The following is a 23,489-nucleotide window of genomic DNA, read 5'->3' as shown; positions in this document are numbered from 1 at the left end:
CCCCTTCCTGCCCCGCCGGCGGGCTGACGGGTGCGGCCCAGCCGCGCCTCTCTTGCTGCCTCGGCCCGGACATGTTGGACTTCGCTATCTTTGCCGTCACTTTCTTGCTCATCTTGGTGGGCGCCGTCCTCTACCTCTACCCGGTAATGCAGCCGGCGGCGGGGGGCGGTGCAGACCCGGCCTGGTGCCCGCTGCGAGCGGGCAGGGAGCGAGTGGCCCCAGTCGAGCCGCCACCGCGTCCCGGGCGGCCCCTTCCCACGACCCCTGGCTTGGGTGGGGTTTCGGACCCTCCCTGGCAGTGCTCTCTGAGAGCATCTGGAGGCTCGGGTCCAGCCGAGACGTGGCAGGCGCCTGCGGGAGCGCTGCTTCGGTGAGACGGCCCCGCTGGCCGCGGGTCACCCCGGCCCGCAGGCTCCGAGCCGCAGGCTCCCAGCCGCCTAACGCGCTGCGTACTCTGCTGAATCTCTTGGAAAGGTTTCCTCTGCTCACCTTGTGGGTTTGCGTGTGTGCAGATCTCCAGGGCAAAATCTGAGTGTAAAATCCACGGTGCAAACCTCACTCTTGAAATCGTTAAGCAGGGATCTCTCATCTAACCAGATGAGTAATCCTGGTTTATACAGTGGGACCAGGCCCACAAAGTTTATAGGCTTCATAAGCCTTAGCAGGTTTGAGGCCTGAAGATGTGGCTTGTCTGGCTTTTGTTGGTTTTAAGCAGCGTTGATACGGAAAATCCATTGTTTATGCTGGAAGGTTGTGGGGCTTTCATAGAATAGAATAGGATAGAATAGAATAGAATAGAATAGACCAGACCAGACCAGGTTGGAAGAGACCTTCAAGATCATCTTCAGTTCAAGGAGTTTGATGCATTTCCTTTCACTCTCTAGGCATCAAGGCAAGCATCAGGTATCCCCGGGCTGGCTCCAACTGATGAAAAGTGAGTCGTTTCCATCTCCATGTAGATCAAGTTGAGTATTGGCAGAGAATGTCGTTCATGACCAGATAACTTTGTGTCCCTTAGGGATGGCAACCTACCAGATATCATTGCCAGCAGCAGTTTGCATGAGTTCCTGGTGAATCTTCATGAGAAATATGGCCCACTGGTCTCTTTCTGGTTTGGAAGGCGTCTTGTTGTCAGCCTTGGCTCCATTGATCTCCTGAAACAACATATTAACCCCAACCGGCTATGTAAGTGTGCTTTGCTTTGAGGCTATTTGTTCCTTCTGGCTTTGCTGGGCATCCTGTGTCAAATGAAGGTGGAGTTGCATTCCAAGTAGAAAGAAAATGAGACTTAGTTTGCAGCTGACACAGTATTTTTGGTGTGTCATTTGTCCTGCTTGTTGGATTTGAGTATCAGTGACCAAGAGTTGATGATCTCCAGTGGCCATCAAGAAATCAGTATTCTTGTCTTTCACCATCTCCCTGCAGGCAAATGTTTATGGAAAGCATCATGCTTATTAGTCAGTTGAAACAGCAAGGTGAATATCCTGTAGCCACTTGGCACACATTTTAAAAGTAACTTGAAATACAATTTAAGGGGGGGAAATTTGCTAAATTGAGTCTGAAAACAGGTGTGCTAGTTTGTGGTAGCTCCTTTGTGTGGTTCAGTTTGGAGGGTTTTAAAATATTATTTGAAGAAGTTTGTTAGCTTTTGTTTTTCTTTGTTGTGTAGAATTTTGTGCTGGAAACCTTTAATGTTCTTCCAGGCAGTGGTGCTGGTAGCTGACTCGACCATTTAGTCCTGCAGTGGTATTTTAATCTATGGTGTCAGCATCTTAGGTGGGTGTTTTGCTTCCTAAGGTGATCACAGACAGTAAGTTAACTCAGATGATGTTTGGTTTTAATCAGTTTTCGTCTTACAAGATTGAATGAGGTGCTGGTTGCACACCTCTCACCTGATCCTGTAGGCTGTCTTTAGGTATAGGTGGATAGCTTAGCACCACTTTATGCTGGAGTCATAATGGGTAAGCTTCTTGTACAGTTGCATGACAGACTGAAAATAAAATGGTGACAATCTGGGAAAGGAGTAGGAGTTAATGAAGATCAGCAAGACACAGTGGATAGCAATGATACTCCACCCTGAAAGCTCTGAATGCATTCGAGGGTGTTTGGGGGAAATTGAGCAGACAGTCACTTTCTCAAATCTTACAGAAGCAGTAACAGGCATCTGAGCAGGCAGGTTCTCAGAAATGTACTGAATTTGGGAGTACTCAAATACTGGAGAAAAAGAAATGCAGTGCCTAGGCTTTACTAGGAAATGAAGTGACTGAGGCATCTACAGAATAGTCTGGTGTCCTCTGTGTGAAGGGTTAAGCATATTTTTTTAAGGATTGGAATAAATAGGAAATGCCTGCTGTGCTTCTATGATAATTACACTTTAGACAAAGAAAATAATAAAAGTCTTTCTGTCACTTGGGTCATCAGTTAATTAATATGGAGATAACGGGATACAAGAAGTGAAAGAGGGAGCGAGGCTGGATTGTATTGTGAGGCCGGATGCTGGGTTGGGGAGGTGAGATACTCCCATTTACATTAGCAGCTTGCCCAATGGTGTTATGCTGGGATCTCATGTTGACACAGGGAAGCACTGGTGTCCAGGAAAGCACTCTGAAAGTCTTGGGATGAGGAAGAAGATTTCCTTGCAAGTAGAAAGAGCAGTCACCATTTTGATGTGCTAAAGGCAAGGAAGAAGTGAAGACCATGGCAGATCCAGTGGTTTTCTTTCACGTGCACCAGGAGAATTTTCAGTTTCTGCTGGTGTTGATGCTGAGCATCCATTGGCCTCCCCCAATGCCTCTGCTTCCCTGGCTTGCTGTGTGAACTTTACCACCAGCCATGTGTCCTTCTGGCAACCCCGGTACTGTGCCTAGCTCTGCCAGGGCTGGTCAGCAAGGAATCATGGCATGAATAGCAGCAGCCAGGAACTGTCAGCAAGAGCTGGTCACATAACAACTGGCTCCACGTGGAGAGCCACAGCTGTCATCTGCTGTGCCAAAAGACACGTGCACATACTTCTCATCATTCAAAGTAGGAAAGAGATTGAAATGCAGAGTTTAACAGTATTGGAAGGGGAATTAATGTGAGAGAAAAGCATTTAGAAAGGTTTGCTATATTCGTGCCTCGGGCTTCAGCAGCTGCTTTAGTTTCATCAGGTAGTAAGTTGTCCACAGGTAGGAATTGTCTTGTATGTTTGTCTAGTAGCATAATGAGGCCCTGATCTCTGCTGGGAATCCTAGATAAATCCACAGTTGATAGAGACATATGTGTCTAGCCCAGCCTTGAAGTTTTCTAATGTCTTAGAGGTTTCACACTCCATCTCGGAGAAATAATATACTGTGACAAACAGTGAAAATACCCCTTTGGAAAACTCTCTGATTACTGCTTCCAAAGAGTACCTTAAAGATTCTGTCAGTTCTGTAAGGCCCACAGCAAAGTTTACTCTAGAAAAGCAAAGCATATGCCATACTTTATTGCAGTTTTTCAGACACCCAATATTCTTTAGCAAACGTATTAAGTAGATGTGCCTGTCCTGTGCCAGGACAGTACTCTGCCACAGAGAAGAGATCCTATGAGGTCCCAGTTCACTCTAAGCAAGAGAAACCTGACAGCCCAAAGAGACTGTTCCTAGGGTAAAGGAGCTATGCCTTGCTCATTGGCTAGAAGTAGCGGCACCCTACTGAAGAGGTTGCAGCTTTCATCTTCCTTGTGTAGTGTGATTGCCTGACTTTCATTTCCTTTATTGGCTTTCAGTGGATCCCTTTGAGACAATGCTGAAGTCCCTCCTGAGGTACCAGTCCAGCCTGAATGGGGATGCAGGAGATGGCCACATAAGGAGAAAGCTGTATGAAAATGGTGTGACCATGTCCTTGCAAAGTAACATTGCTCTCATCCAGAAGGTGTGTAACTGCCCGCATATAGCAGAGCAATCCTTGTGGCTCACAGGGGAAAGTTTAGTGAGAACAACCACTGGGATTAAGGAACTGCCTTCAAATTGGTGTTGGAACTGTAAGCACCTGAGATGCCAAACAGCTTCTGTCCATTCAAGCTTGGTGTGAATATTTGGTTTCTCTTAGCTACAGTGGATTAGGGGGAGGGGCTGAGCTTGGTGACCTTTTATGCCAAAGATACCAGATGCAGTTAAAGATACCGGAGCATCTGGATTGTAGATTTATTTCCCAGGACTGGAGGGAGGAGCAAGGAATCGGCTGTTGGAACCACAAACAGGTGAAAAACTGTTCTGTTGACTCAGCCAGAATATGGTCTGTTTTCCCAGTCTGGAGCTACTAGTATTAAAGGTTTCTTTTGTGACAAAAGGGAACAAGAGAGGAGGACGGGGGGAAATCTGTTGGGGGAAATCCTTGGGAAGAGGCAGAACATTTGAGGGTAAAATGTTATTGTTTAACAATGGAAGTAAACTCTGGGTAGCTTTATTTCATAGCTGTGGAAGTGTGGTCTGCCTGAGGAACTGGGTGGGAATGTCTTCAGAGTATATTTGGTAAATAGGCTGCTGATACTAGTGCCAACTAACGGTTCCTTTCCTTTCAAGCTGTCAGAAGAGTTGCTAGCCAAATGGCTCTCTCTACCTGAGGCACAACATGTGCCACTCTGCCAACACATGCTGGGCTTTGCCATGAAGTCTGTCACACAGACAGCAATGGGCAGCAGCTTTGAAGATGACCGGGAAGTCATCCGATTCCGCAGGCACCATGATGCAGTAAGTGTCACAAGGAGTCAGGAAATCTATAATTTTTTCCATGCCAAAAGCTTGTTTCTGTGTAGTTTAGCACAAGCTGCTGCTGAAATTTTAACATAGCTAGCATTAAGTGTACGAGCTTGAGGGCTCTGCCTCAGTTGTCCCAGGCTGAAACTACCAGAAGGATCCTACTGCTGATCCTGGAGTCATTACTCTAAGGTGTTTCTTAAAGGATATGTGGGGATGTGGAACCATGATCCAATGACAGTTAAGAGGCATTCAGTACCTAAGTCAGATAAACTCTACTGGGAATGCCGGTGGAACCTTCTCCTTTCCAAAGTTCTTCTAAAGGCTCTGTGACTTTGTGGAGAAAGAAAAATCTAAGGAGGTGCCAAGTTTTGTCCAAATCTGTGGGTGATAGAATGGGAAAGAAACAGTTCAGTTTTCCATTGAAGATTCCCATGCTTTATCCCCTGCAGTTGTAATTACAGTTGCTTCATTTCAAGTGAATTTCAGCTATCATAGGTGGAATGGGACATGATGCCCTAAAGAGGAGACCCGGTCCATATTCACAGGAAATCTAAATTTTATTTGATGTTTCCATTTTCCTGAATAAGGAAGACTGGAAGAATCCCAGCAGTGATGGTAGTGTTCTCTCTGTCCTTCTTCCAGATCTGGTCAGAGATTGGGAAAGGTTTCTTGGATGGGTCCCTTGACAAAAACATGACTAGGAAGAAGCTCTATGAAGATGGTAGGTTCCTCCTAAAATCACGGTATTCCTTTCATACTGGATTAATACATTGAGTTAGCTATCATATGGAAGCACTTCATTTGCCCAGCTGTCTTGGCTTTTCTGCAGAGTTTGTCATTGTGCCATAAGATACCAGATGTATCTTTACTCTCACATAAGATCATTGTTTTGGAGTTGAGTGACAAGCCTGCCATTGCACAAAATGTTCATAGGCCTAGAACTCTAGTTCCAGGTCTGGCTTTGAGAGAGGATCCTAAAACCATCAGTGTGTGCTTTCTCCCCTTCTGTTCTGTGCCCTAGCATTGACTTTTGACCTTTCTTGGAGTCAGACAACTCTGCTAGGTGGAGACAGATGGAGCTGCTTGGTTTGGCTGCATGGTCATTCTTATGATGCACCATTTGGTGAATGTGCTGCCAGACAGTTGCTCATGGGCTAGAAGACACCAGCACAGATGTGCTGCTTTGATGGATACTTGCCACATGATAGCTTCTGATGTGCTGTTACAAGGTAACACGATTTTCAGGTCTGCTGTGGCAGTGCTTTTATTTCTCATGTATCATAGTGAGCTATTTTTCGATTGCCCATCTTTTTTGTGTTAACAGTTAAACCTTTTCAGTACTGATTGGTAAGATGTTAAACAAAAATAGCTTGTATCTAGAGCTAAGGATTTGCTTGTAAATACTCCAAACTCAGTTTTACTCATTTATCTTCCTGGGTCTGTGGGTTTCAGAGCCTGAGGACAACTGCCCCATTAAAATGGGCTTCTGCCATGGGCACTTGTTGAAGTCTGTGCCTGAGTTGTGGTAGGATGTTAGTACAGCTTGGTATTTCTGTGTTTCTGGCCTTTCTCTGCAAAGAGGAGGAAGGAAGGATAGTTCTAAGATGAGGGAGCTGAACTGGGCCTTGGTAAATTTGAGTTTAATGAGTTTCAAATCCAACTTGTGTTTCATGTTTCCTGGATAGTCTTGAGTAGGTAAATTAAATCACACAGCCAATGGCATCAAGGTTCATAACTTTCCTCAGTTTCCACAACAACCACCAGAATTTAGGCACCCAAATGGCTTCAGGGGTGTGGACTCTTTGAGCCAAAACCCTCCCATGTTTTCTCCTCCCTCCACTCTCTGTTTATGCAGACTCTTTAGCACAGAGCCATCCTCTTGCACCATGCTTGTAGAATCCCTCACAAGAGGGGTTCACCATCAGTAACTGGAGGCACTATAACACTTCAGTAATTGTAATTCTACAGACCATGCAATTAGTGTTGCCTGGCTCACATGTTTTTCATGGGGGGCTGATGAAACATTCTCTGATGGTTCAGGACTACTTGTTACTTCACTTCCCCTAATGTGATTTCAGCTCATTGAGTACATCTCAGTTACACCTGTAAGGGTGGCATTCTGTAGGCAGACTGTCTTACTCAGTTCCTACATTTCCAACTAAATTGGAGATACTGCCTTGCAAATTGACAGTAACATCTAACAGGAGCTGCTTCTGTCAGTGAGCCCAGCAGGGACAGCTGGTCTGAAAATCTGCCTGGGGAGATGGATTTGCTTCTCCACAGCACTCAGGATGACCAGGTGTTAAAGTAAACATTTCTTTTTGCTTCCAAAGCTCTGATGGAGATGGAATCCACCTTAAAGAAAGTTACCAAGGAGCGCCGAGGCAGGTCATTCAACAAGCATGTCTTTATAGACACCTTGCTGCAGGGGAGCCTGAGTGACCAGCAGGTCTGTGCAGCTGTTATGGCATTACACAGTAATGGAGTTTTGCTGGAAGGGCAGCTCATTACATTGTAGCCTTTCATTAAATTTTTGCATCTTGGGTCAGATTCCTTACTAAAGTAGAGTTCCCTGGGATTTTTCCTACACCTACAACGTTCAATTGTGTTTGACTTTGGTAGCTTTCCTTGCCACTTCTTCAATGCTATTTTTGTGAACCAGAAGTATGTTAGTATTGAGCATGTCTCATGTGCCATTTCAGTAGAAGTTCTACAGAGAGTTCAATCCTTATCTTCTATATGTATTTCCTGCCCTCTGCACTAAAGGGATTTCATATGCTTCAGTGGAGAATGTGCTACTTCTTTTTTTATCTTTACAGTATTGCAGACTTCATTCTCTAAAGTAAATCTTATTTCCTAGATTCTGGAAGATACAATGATTTTCTCCTTGGCAGGATGCATAATCACTGCTAACTGTAAGTACAGATTGTATGCAACTTTCCGTCTTTACACTCAGCTGTCTAAAACTGTGTGTGATGGTATCTGAGGCTAATAAAAAATATATTCATGATTCTTTCCCTCCTGAGCTAATTTTTACATCAACTCTCAACACAGCCTCACAGCTGGTGATCTGAAACTAAGCTGTGTTTGACAACCTTCCCAGTCTTTTGGTGAACCTTAGAATTTCCTCCCACTATTGATGCCAAATTTGATGACAAAGCACCAAAAGATGATACCTCTCATCAGAGAATATCCTCTCTATGTGCTCCAGGGAGACTGTTATTTCAAGGGCCTTGATTCATCAAGGATTCCAGATAGTTCTTACAAATAGGCAGTTAGGAGTAGTACATTTCCTTGTATCTTTAGGGAAACTGCATTTTACATTCTCATTTCTTATGCAAGGTTTCTTTTTCTTTCTGCTATGGAAGATAGCGCTTGACTAACTTACAAAATAGATGTAGAGGAGACAAGTGCTGGCCAACCCGCTGGAGAAAACTCTACCGTTCTTGTTTTTCCATGTTAGAGGACCCAGATGTTGCCACCTGGAGCACACACTTGTGATATACTGAGGAAGCCCCCTCTGATACTTTGGACAAACCAGACTTTCATCTGGCTGGTTGGTCTAATAATTGTGGTTCCCCAGAGTTTGCTGAGCTGTGTGATCCCTTCCCCAGAGCTGTGAGGCTGAGTGGCTCAGTCTCTTGCACAGCTCCCTAAGCTCCTTGTAGCATTGGAAAGAGAATTTTATCTTGCAGGGTCTCTTGTTACAGAGGAGTTCAACCTGTTCAGCAGTTTGTAAAGGAATGAATTTTCAGTCTTACCTTGATTTCTTCCCCAGTGTGCACCTGGGTGGTCTACTTTCTGACAACCTCAGAAGATGTTCAGCAGAATCTCTACCAGGAGATGGACCGTGTTCTGGGGAAGGGGCCAATTACACATGAGAAAATTGAGCAGCTCAGGTGAGTTAGGAGGTTCTCATGGCGGGGTCAGGGCCTTCATGTGCTAGAGCCTGATAGCCAGCCTATACTTGACCAGGAGAAAGCATCCAAAAGCTACTCACTTTCTTTTTTCCTTTCCTGAAAGTGGTCAATGCACAAGATGACTTTCAGCACAGAGAGAATCTATTGTAGGGCTCTGGACATAGGGACCATGCTGCTATCTTCAGGGTGTCTATATGAAACCCTTTAGGATATATTTAGAAAGCATGTTATAATCTTTTCAAAGGGTCACAGAACTAGGATGACTGCTTATCAGTGTGCCTTTATTTTTCATGCTACTGTTGGTTTAACTGAGTGTATTTTGTATTTGGACTAGTGTTGGAGTTTCAGTAAAGGAGTGTTGAGTATGTGGGTTTTTTGCCCCTTCTTGTATGAGCAAGAGGTCCAGGCAAAGGGCTGGTGTGTTTATGATTTTTAGCAGTTAGTATTGTCTAAAATATGGAAAAAAAAAAAAAGTGTGGGAAAGAGGGATTTTGGTAATCTTCACTAAGAGTTGGTAATTCAGTCTAATGCTTCTGTGAATGATGCTGGGACTCCTTGCCAGAAAAAAAATGAAGTGCCTCAGTGAGGCTTGAGACAGGTTTAGGAGCAGACCGTGACCCTAAATGCAGCTGTTGACTCAGCTTTCCTTGCTGCCATGAGGACAAACTGGGACAGTTAAACTTACCAAGTCTTAATGGTTGCAGATACTGTCGGCAAGTCCTATGTGAGACAGTGCGAACAGCGAAGCTTACTCCCATTGCTGCACAGCTTCAGGAGCTGGAAGGCAGAGTGGACCAACATACTATCCCTAAAGAGGTAGGGCAGTACTGGGAGCGCCAGGCCATTCTCCTTTTCTGAAAGGGAATTTTCTGGTTCCTGTTCTTCTTGTAGAGGGGTGAGGCAGGAAGAGCTTTTCTTCTGATGCTGTTGAACTTGAGCAGCTGCTCTATCATCTGGAAGTACAGTTTGGCTCAAAGTTCACCCAGCGGTTCTTCTGTGGGAGACGCTCTGGGAATTCATGTTCTCTTGTTGAACAGATTTGCTACCAGTTCTAGGTCCACCAGGAATGAATCATCTTTTGAAGGGGCTTATGGAATCAGTTGTGTGTGAAAGAGCATGATTTTGGGATTGATCACATGACCCATATTTTCCACACAACGTGGTACCTTCCATTGCAGAAAATAAAATAGACCATACATACATGCCAGCAAGAGTAGAGGAATGGGATCAGACCCACTCTAACCAGCACCAGTTGCAACATGGGCCTTAGAAGTTAAAATCCTAACACATGGACATGGATTGTGGAAATCTGTAGATGAATATAGCATATCAGCTTTTAGAAGTAGCTAATAAATGCAACTAGTCTACAGAATAATTGTCATCCAGCAGGGCCGTTCAGAGGTGTCTCTGTTTCTGCATTTGTTTCTGCTCTGACATATACGTCCTAATTTTCTTTGCAGACACTTGTGCTGTATGCTCTTGGTGTGATGCTGCAGGATAGTTCATCATGGCCATCACCATACAAGTATGTAGAATCAAGAATTTTATTGCAACTAATACCTTTCCTTTTAAAAAAATTCCATACATGTTACAGCACAGCCTGTTTGGTTGCAGGGCCTGCCTTAAGCAGATTTTAGAGGTGAAAGGGAGTCTGTAAGAAAATCAGTTTATGAAGGTCTCAGTTTGTTTGTCTCCATGAATAAGACTTTGGAGCAATTCAAGTCATGATCCTCCCGTGCTCCAGTCTGCGTGTGCCTGACTCTATTTGTTAGAGTTTAACAAAAACCTTTTTTGCACACACATTCTTTTTCAGGTTTTCTTTGAGAGAAACAGTGATTTGAATGGCTTTGGATTCACTGCTTCTCATCATGAAACAATGACGCAAGGGAGAAAATGTCAGTCTGAAGTTTCAGTTTTTTCAGCGGGGAGGGAAACGCTACTTCATTACCTCTAGCTGTGAAAACAAAACTGCATCCAGGCCAGAATTTCAGATGATAAAGAAAAAAATTGCTGTAGCTTTCTCTGGCCTCCAGGTGGCAAATATTAACATGTATCTGACTTCACTTGGGCTGGGATGAAATGTGGCTCAGTTATTCTAGACAGAAAGGACAAACAGCTAAGATCTGGGAGAAGGAATAGCGCCTTTAGAACAGCATTTGTCCTCTCCTTGAAGTGCATCTTGGCAGGGATTGCCTACTAGGATAGGGAACACACTCTGGTTAGAAAGGATATGCTGAAGCCTCATAGGAGGGACGTTGAGGATGACCAAAGTGTATTTATTCCGAGGAGGTGGTTGATGTTTAGCCTGAGGCAGATGTGTATTACTGTGGCAGAGACAGGAGATCATTTTTTTGTGATCTTTTCACATATCTACTGTACCAAAACGTGTGTGGCTGTTCACCCTCCTGGTTTTTCCTAGGTAGCTGCATTTTTTTGCTATTACAACATCTCTAATTTACCACTACAGTTCTTGGGAAATGTAAGTTTGATACTGGCTTTAGAAAGAGTTAGCACCCACATGTCCTTTCACCTTGGTAGAGCTTAAATGTTTAAGCAGGGAACCAAAGGCTTGAAGTATGTGCAGAAAGGTTTAGCAGAAAATCAAAGATCCATCCATCAGATTTCCTGGTTGTGGTTATATATTTAAATGGAGTATCTTACTGGCTTCCCTGTGGTTAGTTGATAATGGGTATCTTGTTTCAACTCATGCCATCCTGATGCTGAAAGCTGCCTTTCTCACTTGAGCGAGTCACCCGCTTCTCTCCCCAGTAGATACACATACACACATGAGCTGCTTGAAGAAAAGGGTGAGGGCAAGGAGAAAAGGCAAATATTCCTTTGAGAGGAAAGGACACAGGCAGGGAGAGAGAGACAAATCAGACTGTGTGTGTCCTGGAGGAGAATAGAGGGCAGGTAGCAGCATCAGCTCAGATGCATGCTCAAGCTGAATACTTATTGCTGGGAGGTAATGCATCTTAGTTTCAGCCCTGTGTCACACTAACTCAGTTTATCAGGATTTTGACCAAGATGGGACACAGCTGACTGGCTGGGATCACAGATGGAGTTGCCTTGCTGGAGTTGCCAGCAAGATTTAGAAAGACCAAGTTAGTGAGACTGCCTGTCTTGCTTGTGTATATGCCTGCACAGAAAGCCTCCACACATTTTTTTTCTTTCATAGGTTTGACCCAGAGAGATTTAATGATCAACTGGCCATGAAAAACCTCTCCCTGTTGGGTTTTTCAGGAAGCCAAGAGTGCCCAGAGTTGAGGTAAGTATAGGAAAAGTCTTTTTGTGTCTCTGTCACAGACAGGAGAGAAGAGACTTTCCATTTCTTCTTGCAACTGCTAAGACAGTCCAAGCTGGCAGTTGTCTTTAGTAAAATCTACATCACAGCAAGGGTTTCATTCTTTTCTCCTGCCTCTTCCCTCAGGTTTGCCTACATGGTGGCTACAGTTCTGCTGAGTGTCCTGATAAGGAAACTGTATCTCCACCCAGTGAAAGGGCAAGTCATGGAGACCAAATATGAGCTGGTAACCTCACCAAAGGAGGAAGCCTGGATAACGGTGTCTAAGAGAAGCTAAGAGCAAGGAAAACAAGGGGCTGAAAGTGCCAGCAGTGAAGTTCTGAGCAAGAGTCTTAGGGGGAATTGCTGGCACCACACTATTTCAGCCAAGGATTTTTACATTCAGATTTTGTTACCTTCCATGTCCTTAACCACATACCTCCCTTAAGTACTTTTCTAACTCAACGAGTAGTCATATTAAAGTAGATTTAATCTGTCTGCCTTTTTACATTTGCTTTTGGATCTCTGGTCAAACCATTGCAAAGGGAGGAACAAAATCTTGCTGTGCTGTATGTATGAGCTATTTGGTGTCTGCTAATCAAAGGCTAGACCCCTTGTTAATCCAGCCCCTTTCCAAGAGCAGCTAGGGCTGGAGAAGAGTGCCTGTCTTATCCAGTGAACTGCTTCTTCATGGGTTCCAGCTATGTAAGACCTCAGAGACACAAGGACAAAGCCTTTCTCTCTATATAGGTATTTTTATTCAGTGTCTTTCCCTACTTTCAGCTATAGCTATAACTGTCAAGAAGAGAGAGATATATCTTGTGAGAAGTATGTGTGAGAGTGAGTGTGTGTGAGAAAGTGGGGCAAGAATTGCACCACCGATTCTCTTGCTGTGCAATCTTGCTGTGCTTTGGGATTGCAAGAGAAAGAATGACTAAGAAATGCTAGAAAACTGAGAAGAATAAATTTGGTTCGGCCCCTGAGAAAACAGAAGCATCAGTAATAATATAATGAAATAAAACCACTGAACAAAGCCTTGCGATAGAGATTCTCTCTCCTGACAGTTTTGAGGGCAGTGTCTAATCTAATCAGCATCAGAAATTGACAAATGCTTGCAATTTGTTCAGCACTGGGTCAGCATGAGACTGGTCATGCAAATACTGGGAAGAGAGAGTGCTGATTTTATAGCGCTCTGGATTAATGTTGTACTTAATAACTTAAAAACCTTTCAAAGAATCATTTTCCTCTTCTAAAATAGGTGCTAGCCGAATCAGCATTGCATGCCACATGTCTGCATGCCTTTCCCCGTTTCTTTCTTTCCCTTTTGGCCATCATAGGCCAGCTCCTGAAAGATTTTTTCAGAGCCCTGCTCAGTGGCATGTAGGGTAAGAGCCTCTTAACCCTATCGTCTCATTAGAGTAATTGCCATATGACTTTCTTTTCAGGTTGTATTTCTTCCACTTTTTTTTTCCTCCCTCTCATAGTTTCACCCTTCACCTGATCTTTTCAAGTCTTTTCCTCATAAACATGACTTCTGTCTTTTCCAACCAAAACAATTCTATGAATCTGTTAGTTCCAGTTCCTAGCCCTCTAACCATGCTGTGAAGCTGTGTGGTGCTAGGTAAGGTGTTGCTCAGCCTGCAGCTGTGTATGCCTAAGCTGCTTTTGTGCATGGCTACCAAAGCACTACAGGGCAGAGTGTGTGGCACCCATTAAAGCTACTTTCTATTGCCTCTGCAGACAGGGCACACATACCTGCGACTCTCACTTCTGCAGACATTGATCCTCCTACTGGCACCTTCCAGGTCAGTAGGTATTGCTGCCAAGTGGCAGCCTTAATGCAGTCCTGTCATTTATTATGGGGTTAACATCTGATACCAGCCTTTGTGGGCACCAGACAAGGAAAATTCTGCTCTTGGATCAGCCTTGCTTTTGATGGAGCTGTAGAGATTCTAATCTCCCCCTAGTGCAGTTATGTTGGGGAAGAGGTGAGACAGAGATGCTGTTCTACTGTTTTTTGTCTGTCAGGCAGAAAAAGGGTTGTGCAGTTCAGCTTGCTGCCTCTCTTGTGTGCATTTTTGTAATGAACTGCAGGAAAGCTCTTGCTAATTTGACCTCCATTTAATCAAAGGTTGGTCGTGTCCCCAGATGGCAATTCATGTTAGGCTTTGCTTCACTGCTTATGCTAAAAAGGCCTGTTTTTGTTGAAGGTTGCAGATGTTTCCTAAACCTTCCAGAGAAATCAGTGTAGTAAAGGAGTTTACTTTTAAGCATCCCTGGTGTGCAGAGGAGGCAAAATAGAGGTTAAGTTACTACCTTCTTGGGAGAAAATGGTACACATACTTGTGGCACACACTTGTGACTGCTAGGAACTTGACAAGGAGTAGCTGACTGTCATAGAACTGAGTGGTGAAGATCTGCTTTCTTGTAGTCATGTTGTAGGAGTAAACCTTTCAGACACCAGCAAAGCTTCCCAACTATAATTGTCTGTACTTCTGTTACAGAATTTCTCTGCCTTGCTGGAGCTGAAGAGGCCAAATGCCTTGCAACAGCCCTTACCAAGTTACAGAATCACAGAATGTTAGCAGTTGGAAGGGACCTTGAAAGATCATCTAGTCCTCATAAAAGGCAGCCTGGTTGGTTAACCCTGACTTCCCCCTGATAAAACCATGTTGATTGCTCCCAATGACCTTCCAGGTATGGAGGTGAGGCTGACTGGTCTATAGTTACCTGGGTCCTCCTTCTTCCCCTTTTTGAAGACTGGAATGATGTTTGCATTCCTCCCGTCCTCAGACACCTCTCCTGTTCCCCATGACTTGTCAAAGATTATGGAGATTGGATGAGCAATGAATTCTGCCATATCTCTCAGCAAATGCTGATGCATCCCATAAGGATTCATGGATTTATGGATGTCTGGATTGCTTAATTACTCCCTAACTCAGTCCTCATCAACCAAGTCAAACTCCTCCTTTATCCTGACTTGCTCTGGGGCCTCAGGGGTCTGGGCAGTCTCCAGCAGTATAGACAGAGACAAAGAAGGCATTCAGTAGCTCTGCCTTCTTTGTATCCTCTGTCACCAGCACACCCACCTCATTCAGCAGTGGGCCTACATTGCCTCCAGTGTTAGTTTTGTCTGCAGTGTATTTGAAGAAGCCCTGTTATCCTTGACATTTCTTGCAAGATTTAATTCCAAGGAGGCCTTAGCGTTCCCAGTTGCCTCTCTACATCCTCTGACAACAGTGGCCTTCCTCCCAAGTGGCCAGCCCCTCCTTCCATGGTCTGTAGACTCGTTTTCCACTTGAGTTTGCCCAACAGTTCCCTGTTTAACCATGCCAGTTTCCTGGCTCTCTTTTTCTTGATTGCCTACCCATTGGGATACTCTGATCCTGAGCTTGGAAGAAGTGGTCCTTAAATGTTAACCATCTGTCTTCGGCTCCTTTACCTTCTAGTTCCCTGTCCCATGGGATTTCCCCTAGCAATTACTCGAAAAGGCCAAAGTTGGCCATGCTGAAGTCCAGGATTATGATCCTGTTTTGGTATTCTGTTCCTACCACACAAGATCCTGAGCTCCACCATCTCATGGTTGCTGCAGCCAAGGCTGGCCTCAGCCTTCACTGCTTCACCCAGACCCTCCTTGTTAGCAAGTATGAGATCCAGCAGCATTCCTCTCCTAGTTGGCTTGTCCACCATTTGCATCAAGAAGTTATCATCCATGCACTGGAGGAACCTACTGGACTGTGAATGGTGGTCTGAGCAGGCCTTCCAGTAGTTCTACCCAGCCTTCTGGGTAGTTAAAGTCGCCCATGAGAACCAGGGCCTGTAATTGTGAGGCTATTATCAGCTGTATGTTGAAGGCCTCATCCACTTCCTCATCCTGATCTGGTAGCCTGTAACAGACACCTACAACAGTAACACCCATGCTGGTCTGCCCCTTAATTCACAACCACAAACTGGCTCCTCATCCCCCCCTGGATAGAACTCAGGACATTCTAGTTGCTCTCTCACGTGAAGAGCAACTCCACCTCCTCACCTTGCTGTCCTACTTTTCCTAAAAAGGACATAGTCATTCATGACCCCATTGCAGTCATGTGAGCTGTCCCACCATGCCCTTGGCATTGCCACCAGATCATAACCCATTGTTCACACACAGATTTCTAACTCCTCCTGTTTATTTCCCATGCTGCATGCACCGGTGTACAGCCATTTCAGGGAGTGAGCTGAGCACACTGATCCCACCTCAGCAGGGTGGGAGGCCTTCTGGTCTTCATTAATATTGGAACACTGCCCCACTGGTGCAAACTCAGCTACAGCCACACCCCCCTTCAAATCCTGAATGAAAAATTAGTGTAATTCCATGTAATTTGTTATGAATTTTCTGTCAGCCTGCACAGGTATTGCATCCTGAAGGACTGTTTCCAGTCTGCACCAGTAAGCAAGCATGCCTCAGGAGTCTGTAAAGGTGACCCAAAGTGCTGGAGAAAGATGCTCATTAGTTTGTGTTTGCTCAAAACTGCTGTCAAAAATATACCCTGACTCATCAGTTAAGGAAATGTGTTGAGCATGGAGGGAAAGGAGTGGGGTAAGGTGTTCTCAATCATTTGTTATGCACTGCTTGGAGTGAGACAGAGGTTGTAGCCAAGTTGTTTGCTGAAGTCTGTAAGTTTCCTTTCCTCACTGTATATGTGTTGGTCATTTCAAACAGCCTAACTATGAAGATTTAGTGTAACACTCATCAGCCCAGCTATGGATCCATTTCCTGGGGTATGTGAATATTCATGGATCAGAGTTCTCGCAAAGTTCATTTGTTTTGACTGGAAGTGTGATATACCAGTTTTGTCCCATGTCTTCCCTCACCCCTTGTTCAGCAGACACTGTGAGCTGGTTCTTGTTTGACCTCATTTCCTAAGCAAGGCTTATGTTCATGAAGTGCACTTCCCTCCATACTGATGTTTGGTCATTTTCCGTTTTCTCTTCTCACAAGAAGTAACTGCTGAGCCCTTGGGCCAAATCAACTGCATTTGACAGGGATTGGGATTTGAAATCTCAATACTGTTATGTTCCTGCACATTTTGTAGGGAGGAAAAAAAAAAAAAATGGGCATAGGGATTCTCTGCTAGATGTGTCACAAGATCACAGTCAAAACCAAAGCATTGTCAGATACCAACCTGGGGAAAAGTTTGAGTCAGCACCTTAGCAGATGCCAACCTCAAGAGTCCAGTTAATATGGAATAGGTTTTTATCAGTCTGCTGCTCAGACCCACACACTAAGGATGCATTTAACAAGTCCAAGTGCTGGGTGCTGCACTTTGGCCACAACAACCCCACACAGCACTACAGGCTGGGGTCGGAGTGGCTGGAGAGCGGCCAGGCAGAAAGGGACCTGGGGGTACTGGTTGACAGCTGGCTGAACATGAGCCAGCAGTGTGCCCAGGTGGGCAAGAAGGCCAATGGCATCCTGGCCTGCATCAGAAATAGTGTGGCCAGCAGGAGCAGGGAAGTCATTGTGCCCCTGTACTCAGCACTGGTTAGGCCACACTTTGAGTACTGTGTCCAGTTCTGGGCCCCTCAGTTTAAGAAGGACATTGAGACACTTGAACATGTCCAGAGAAGGGCAACAAGGCTGGGGAGAGGCCTTGAGCACAAGCCCTGTGAGGAGAGGCTGAGGGAGCTGGGATTCTTTAGCCTGGAGAAGAGGAGGCTCAGAGGAGACCTTATTACTGTCTACAACTACCTGAAAGAAAGTTGTAGACAGGTGGAGGTTGGTCTCTTCTCCCAGGCAACCAGCACCAGAACAAGAGGACACAGTCTCAAGCTGCACCAGGGGAAGTTTAGGCTTGAGGTGAGGAGCAAGTCCTTCACAGAAAGAGTAATTAGCCATTGGAATATGCTGCCCAGGGAGGTGGTGGAGTGGCCGTCCCTGGAGGTGTTCAAAAAAGGATTGGACGTGGCACTTAAAGCCATGGTTTAATTAGTCATGAGGTGTTGGGTGATCGGTTTGACTTGATGATCTCTGAGGTCTTTTCCAACCTCGTTGATTCTATGATCTTATGGCCCAGACATCCCTTCTGGCTGTAACATGGGGAGGCAGGTAAGCATTGGAAAAAAATGCCTTAGTCTAGGAACAAAGCCAAGAGGGGAAGGCTGCTCTTACAATGTAGAGAGTTACTGCTTTTTGTGTCTCATATTTGTGCTCTACATTGGAACGATGCTTCAGAAGTTGCACTGGATGGTTTTGAAAAGCATACAGAAAAGCTGTCATTCAATTCCATGGACTCTTACTGTAGAACAAGCTTCTACAAAGGGCTACAATCTCATAGAAGGCAAGAGGCTAAATATGTCTCTGTTCCTATGCAACCTGCTGCTTTCAGCAGCAGACAGCCAGCACAGGTGCCAGGAACAGTCAGGCCATTGCTAATTGATTGCCATGTCTGGTTTTGGCTGGCAAAGCTTTTTGTGCCTTGTACTGGTGGAACTGGTGAAATAGTTGTTAGCGTGACTTTGAGAAAAGCAGACAATGTATTGAGCTAGTCTCCCACAGACTCTAAAATATCCATGAAGTGTTACCTCTAGATTTTAATTAATCTGGGCTGCATAGAGCCATTATTGCTAATTAGCAATATCCTTCTATTCCCAGCAGTTTGAGGACTTGCAGGTAGTGGCTGTGGCATGCAGCACAGAGTTTTGGGCTGTATGTTTTATTTTCCATCATTAAATGGAGAAGATGGTCTTGGCAACTTCTGTCTCACTTTCTGCAAAAATAAATGTTGGCTGTTGGGCAGAGTGGACATTTGCTGATTTAAAATACCTTGAGCAGCATTCATGCCAGCTCCCCCTTTAGCTGTACAGTTATGTGAACCTGGGGCTGCTGACAGTCCAAACTGGGACAGTGTATCTATCTCTCACCTGCATAATTTGTTTCTGGACTTTTTTGTATTAAGTCACAGATGAGTAGCAGTGCCTTCTCACTTGTTCTGTCTTGGGAACTGTGCACACATTTCTCACTGACAGCAAGAGATGTCTGTAGAGTCTTACCCCTCGAGAGGGCCATGTATTATCTTCCCACGGTTTCTGTTACTGATCTAAAAGATACAGATACATCCTGATCAGCAGAGTGAAATCTACAATTTATTGATTGCCTTTTTTCTGTTTGGATTATCTTATGGCTTTGGGACAAAATGAAAACACTTTGAGCTGTGGCAGTTTGGCCCTGGCTGGGGGCCAGATGCCCACCAAAGCTGCTCTATTACTCCCCTTCTTAGATGGACAGTGGAGAGGGAAAATAGAACCAAAGGCCCATGAGTCAATACAGAAGCAATTTAATAGGATGAAAAGCCAAAGCAAAGGCTGCATGCAGAAGCAAGAGCAAACAAAGATGTTAGTGCCTGCTTCCCATCAGCAGAAAACGTTCGGTCACTCCTGGGAAGTAGGGCTCCGATATGCATAGTGGTTGCTCTGGAGGACTAATGTCATCAACAGATGTCCCCACACTTCCTTCTTCCACTTAGCTTTTTTATCTGAGCTGATGTCATATGGCATGGGATACCCCTTTGGTCAGTTTGGGTCAGCTGGCCTGGCCATGTCCCCTCCCAAGATCTTGCCCACCTCTCAGGCTGTTGTGGGGGTAAAATGTTAGAAAAGCACAGCCTTGGTGTGTGGTTCAGTAGTAGCTGAAACACTGGTGTGTTATCAATACCCAGCTAGATCACTGCAAAACACAGCACTAGAAAGATGCTATGGAGAATTAACTCCAGCTCAGCCTAACCCAGTATAGGAGGATGCAGAACTTCCACTGCTTCCCTCCCCCTTTTATCAGGGTGACAAGAAAAGGGAGATAAAGCTCCCAGTAAGATGGAAACTCTCGATCACTTGTGGGTATGCCACAAGGAAGTGGAACTGTTGTAATTACTGTGGCAGCTCTTGCTGCTTCTTTCCACTTGCCCAAAGCACAAATTGCTGGAAAGTATTCCAGACATCTTTCTCTGGAGCCTGAGAGTATGTACCTATCTTGGTATTTCTCTCTACTTGAGCTCAGGACTGGTTTTTAGCAATTGCTTTTCAGGTAAACAAAAGGCCTACTTGACATCCCTTAAAATTCAATGCTGGGTTTTTGGTGGTAGCAGACTGGGAAGAGGACTACCACATGCAGGGGAAAAAAAATGCTCCTCGCATATGGAGGGTGGGGAAGGAAAGAAGATAAGGGTTTCCATGGCAACATTCCTTAAAGATAAGTATTTTTAAATCTGTGTGAATTTCAGTATTCAAAACACAGTTGTGTTTCCCACAAAAAGATTTGGAGGAGGGCTTGAGTGGAAAGAATGTTTCCCCTACTTTTTAGGTAATTTCTATTTCTTTTACAGAGGAGCTTGAACCCAAGAAAAATGAAGTACGTGCAATTGCTCCGATGGTAATTCTCCTGTAAAGAAAAGCCATGCTTCCAGGAGGCAAAAAGCATCAGTCATAGTTTTGCATCTGCACCAACATCTCTGGCACAAGCACTTGATCATCACTTTAATGGGAAAAGTAGTTTAAATAGATCAATGCCAGGCCAGTAAAAAAAGTCACAAGGACAAATCTTGCAGGATTCTACATTAAAACCAGTATAACTTGGAGCAAAGTCATAATTATAAATGAGATACAGATAAATGATAGTAGTGATGATAAGGTAGCCTTTTGCTTTGGCCAGAGAGGAGAAGATGCAGACCTGTTAGGGCAGAGGAACTAGCAAAACATGTCACCGGTGTCACTTGACGACAGTGAAACATTGCTCCAGGTGGGCAACTGATGCTCCAGTGACACTATTAGGCAGGAAGCGTTTGCTCTCTATGTGGGGTATTAGTGCTGGGGCCACCTCTGAACCTCTCTGAAGGTAATCTGCTCTAGTCTCTGCAGTAACCAGCTCATGGGCACTGGCATACTCTGCTCTCACCTCCCTGCTGGCACCCAGGCAGGTCAGCTCTCTCACAAGCCTGGCAGTGAGGCATCCAATACTGTGCCTGATTGGCTGCCAACTTTGTAGTCTCACCAAAAAAAGCTGCTTTTTTTTTTTTTTTTAACAGTTGCTTCCAACTCAGTAATGACTCAGACACTGCAGCAAGGGTAAAGCGATCATCTTCCCCTTCAGAGCTTTCAGCAGAAGGCCCTGGCTATCCTTTTTAAAAGAGAGCTTGCTGGGACCAGCCATCAGCCAGATTCAGTTCTTCAATTTAAATGATGGAATGAGATGCTCCAACATTGTGTACTGCTGGTTCAGGGACTGTGTTTCAGCACTGGACTGAATGATTTCTACAAGTACTTTGTGTTCAGGAGCCTTGGGAAAGGGGAGGCTGGGAGGGAATGAAGAGCCACATGTAAAAGAGAAGGTGCTATTCATCCGTTAAGACTGTTGTCCTGACCACATTTCCCATGAATCCAGGAAAGAACAAGTATCTATTGGAACAATAAAAGGAAAACCAATCATATTTGGCCATTTATCGTTTGGGGTGAGTGAGGGGAAGCAAATAAGGATGTTGAAAAAAGCAAAGTTTATAATATGAGGGCTTGTTAGCTATGAGTTATTGATTATATATATCATGTTCATCCTATCTCTTTAAGAACACTGTGGTATTTTGTGTTGCACAGATGACATAGCTCCATGTATTTGCCTTACAGCTGAATCCTGGAAGATGGAGGAACTCTGTGATACCTAAATAACAAATGCAGCAATTCCAGTCCCTGCTTAGCAGCCTTAGCATCCAGTATGTCACAAGCCGAGTCTTATTCCATTGTTGGATGCTTTTAAGTCAGCCTGGTACAGTGACAGAATTCAGGGCAGCACGTGCATTAGACAGCATAACTGGATTACTGCAGTGCAAGGGAGAGGAAGAAGGCTGCCCTGTTGCTACATATATGAGCATTTTCGCATAGCTCTAAGCTTCCACAAATGCAGTTTCCAGGCCCAAACCCCCTGCCTTCTGGCAGCTTGACTACCACCTGCAACTGTCCTTGAGGAGAAAGGTATGGCAGATTTGTTTCTGAACACGCTTGGGTTTTGTCAGGTGGCTGTCCTGCTTTTGCAAGCTCTTCCAAGAGTCTGAATGGGGGAGAGGTACCTTGGGAGGAGAGGAGTGAGCCATGTGAGTTAATGGTAACTGACAGGGATGCCTGCGAGAATACAGCATCACATATAATGGGAAACCAACTGGACCAACAGTTGCAGCCATCTTACATTCACTGCTGAGCAAGATGTTTGGGAACAGAGAGTTCGAAGCCCTTAGTCCTTCTGCTGTGCAGAATCCGTATTAAATTTGCCAGCCTTCACCTTGATGATATTGTGATACTGTTCTTCTAAAAGGGAAGAGCAAATTGTTTGCTAGCCAAGTCTGCTCTAAATTAACCACAAGCATAGGCTTGGGGTTGCAAACCTTTGTATGACTGGGACTCCTATTTATGCTGTGTGACTGCATTGTATACACTGGCTATTCATACGTTGGCCTAGCACAGTTGCACTTAAATATTTATTGTGGCTTTCAGTCATTGGAAGCTAAATTTTGGAAGCTGTTTAGGGGTTTGGCTTTCAAATACCCCAAAAAGCACCTGCTTGGCTACTTAAATGCCTAGATGTCTTTGTAAGTCTAGTATTGTCATAATGCAAAGGAGGAAATGATACAGAGGTTTTGCTGCATCAGGCCTCCAGTTTCATATCCCAGCAGTGATAACTAGGCAGGGTCTGTTGCTATATATACACCATAGTTCATAATGAATCTCTTTTGTGCTTAAGGAAGCTTGATGGTGACTTTTATATAATAAAAGCAAAATACTGCAAACATACATCCTGCATTAGTCCTCATGTATTTTACAGTGTGGAAAACCAAGCTGAGCAATCACATTTTCTCAGCTACCCTCAAGAACTGGAAATCCTATCACCTCTGTGTTTCTTTCTCCCACTTCTGCAGCACTGGTCTTGAAATTGTCACCACAGCTAAAAATCTTCATTCTGTAAATTAAACTGTGATTTTTAAAAAATTTACAGTGCAGCCTCCTCATAAAACTTCACTAAATCTTTTGCTGATGTGACTCACTCAATTACTCACGTAGGCAGACGTTCAGATAATAAAAGTAGTTAATGGAAAACTGTGAGAAATACTGCTGGTTCCTCAGGAGGCAAGGGAGGGGGAAGGCTACTGCGGGTATTTTATCCTAAGAGCTGCTGAGTTCACTGAGCTCCCAGCCATTTTTTTAAGATAAGGGTTTCTCCATTCTGCTTTTTCCTTTGTGTAAAAACAGCTTCAAAAATCAGATTGTCAGCAGAGGAGCAAAAGTACACCATATATATATGTCTGCTCCTCTTCCTACAAATCAGAGATGATAGCCAGTCTGTGCCCTGAAATAATCTCTTCACGCTAGCAACGTATAGACTTAAACAACACTCAGTACTCTAATAAAGTCTGAATTCTTCAATCAAGGGGTACAGCTAGCAAGTGGCTAAATGAGCCCTTTGGTTGGAGGTATCATGTATACTGACAATGACTAGGTTTTTCTGGGATAAATAATAAGAAGCCTTTGAGATGCAGTGTGCAATAGGTTAGGT

General features: G+C 44.5%; 1 protein-coding gene across 2 annotated transcripts; it reads left to right on the top strand.

Moving 5' to 3' along the window:
* CYP20A1 (cytochrome P450 family 20 subfamily A member 1) lies at window positions 1-12,431 on the top strand. 2 transcript variants are annotated; one of them, XM_068138407.1, is made up of 13 exons: window positions 1-143; window positions 885-934; window positions 1,019-1,185; window positions 3,748-3,893; window positions 4,544-4,711; window positions 5,363-5,441; window positions 7,054-7,169; window positions 7,581-7,635; window positions 8,499-8,619; window positions 9,345-9,456; window positions 10,101-10,165; window positions 11,819-11,908; window positions 12,071-12,431. In XM_068138407.1, exons 1-13 carry the CDS (start codon window positions 72-74, stop codon window positions 12,219-12,221), a joined length of 1,392 nt encoding a protein of 463 aa, XP_067994508.1. In that variant the 5' UTR covers window positions 1-71; the 3' UTR covers window positions 12,222-12,431. The 2 variants fall into 2 exon arrangements, with proteins under 2 accessions (XP_067994508.1, XP_067994509.1); XM_068138408.1 differs by lacking the exon at window positions 885-934 and having other exon boundaries at window positions 77-143.
* The last annotated feature ends 11,058 nt before the right edge of the window (window positions 12,432-23,489 follow it).

The sequence above is a fragment of the Melanerpes formicivorus genome, unplaced genomic scaffold (genome assembly GCF_026170545.1).
Source record: "Melanerpes formicivorus ecotype bairdi unplaced genomic scaffold, bMelFor1.0.p_v2 SCAF_5, whole genome shotgun sequence".
Lineage (NCBI taxonomy): Eukaryota > Metazoa > Chordata > Aves > Piciformes > Picidae > Melanerpes > Melanerpes formicivorus.
The sequence above is the reverse complement of the archived record's forward strand: the minus strand, read 5'-3'. Positions and strand labels throughout refer to the sequence as shown.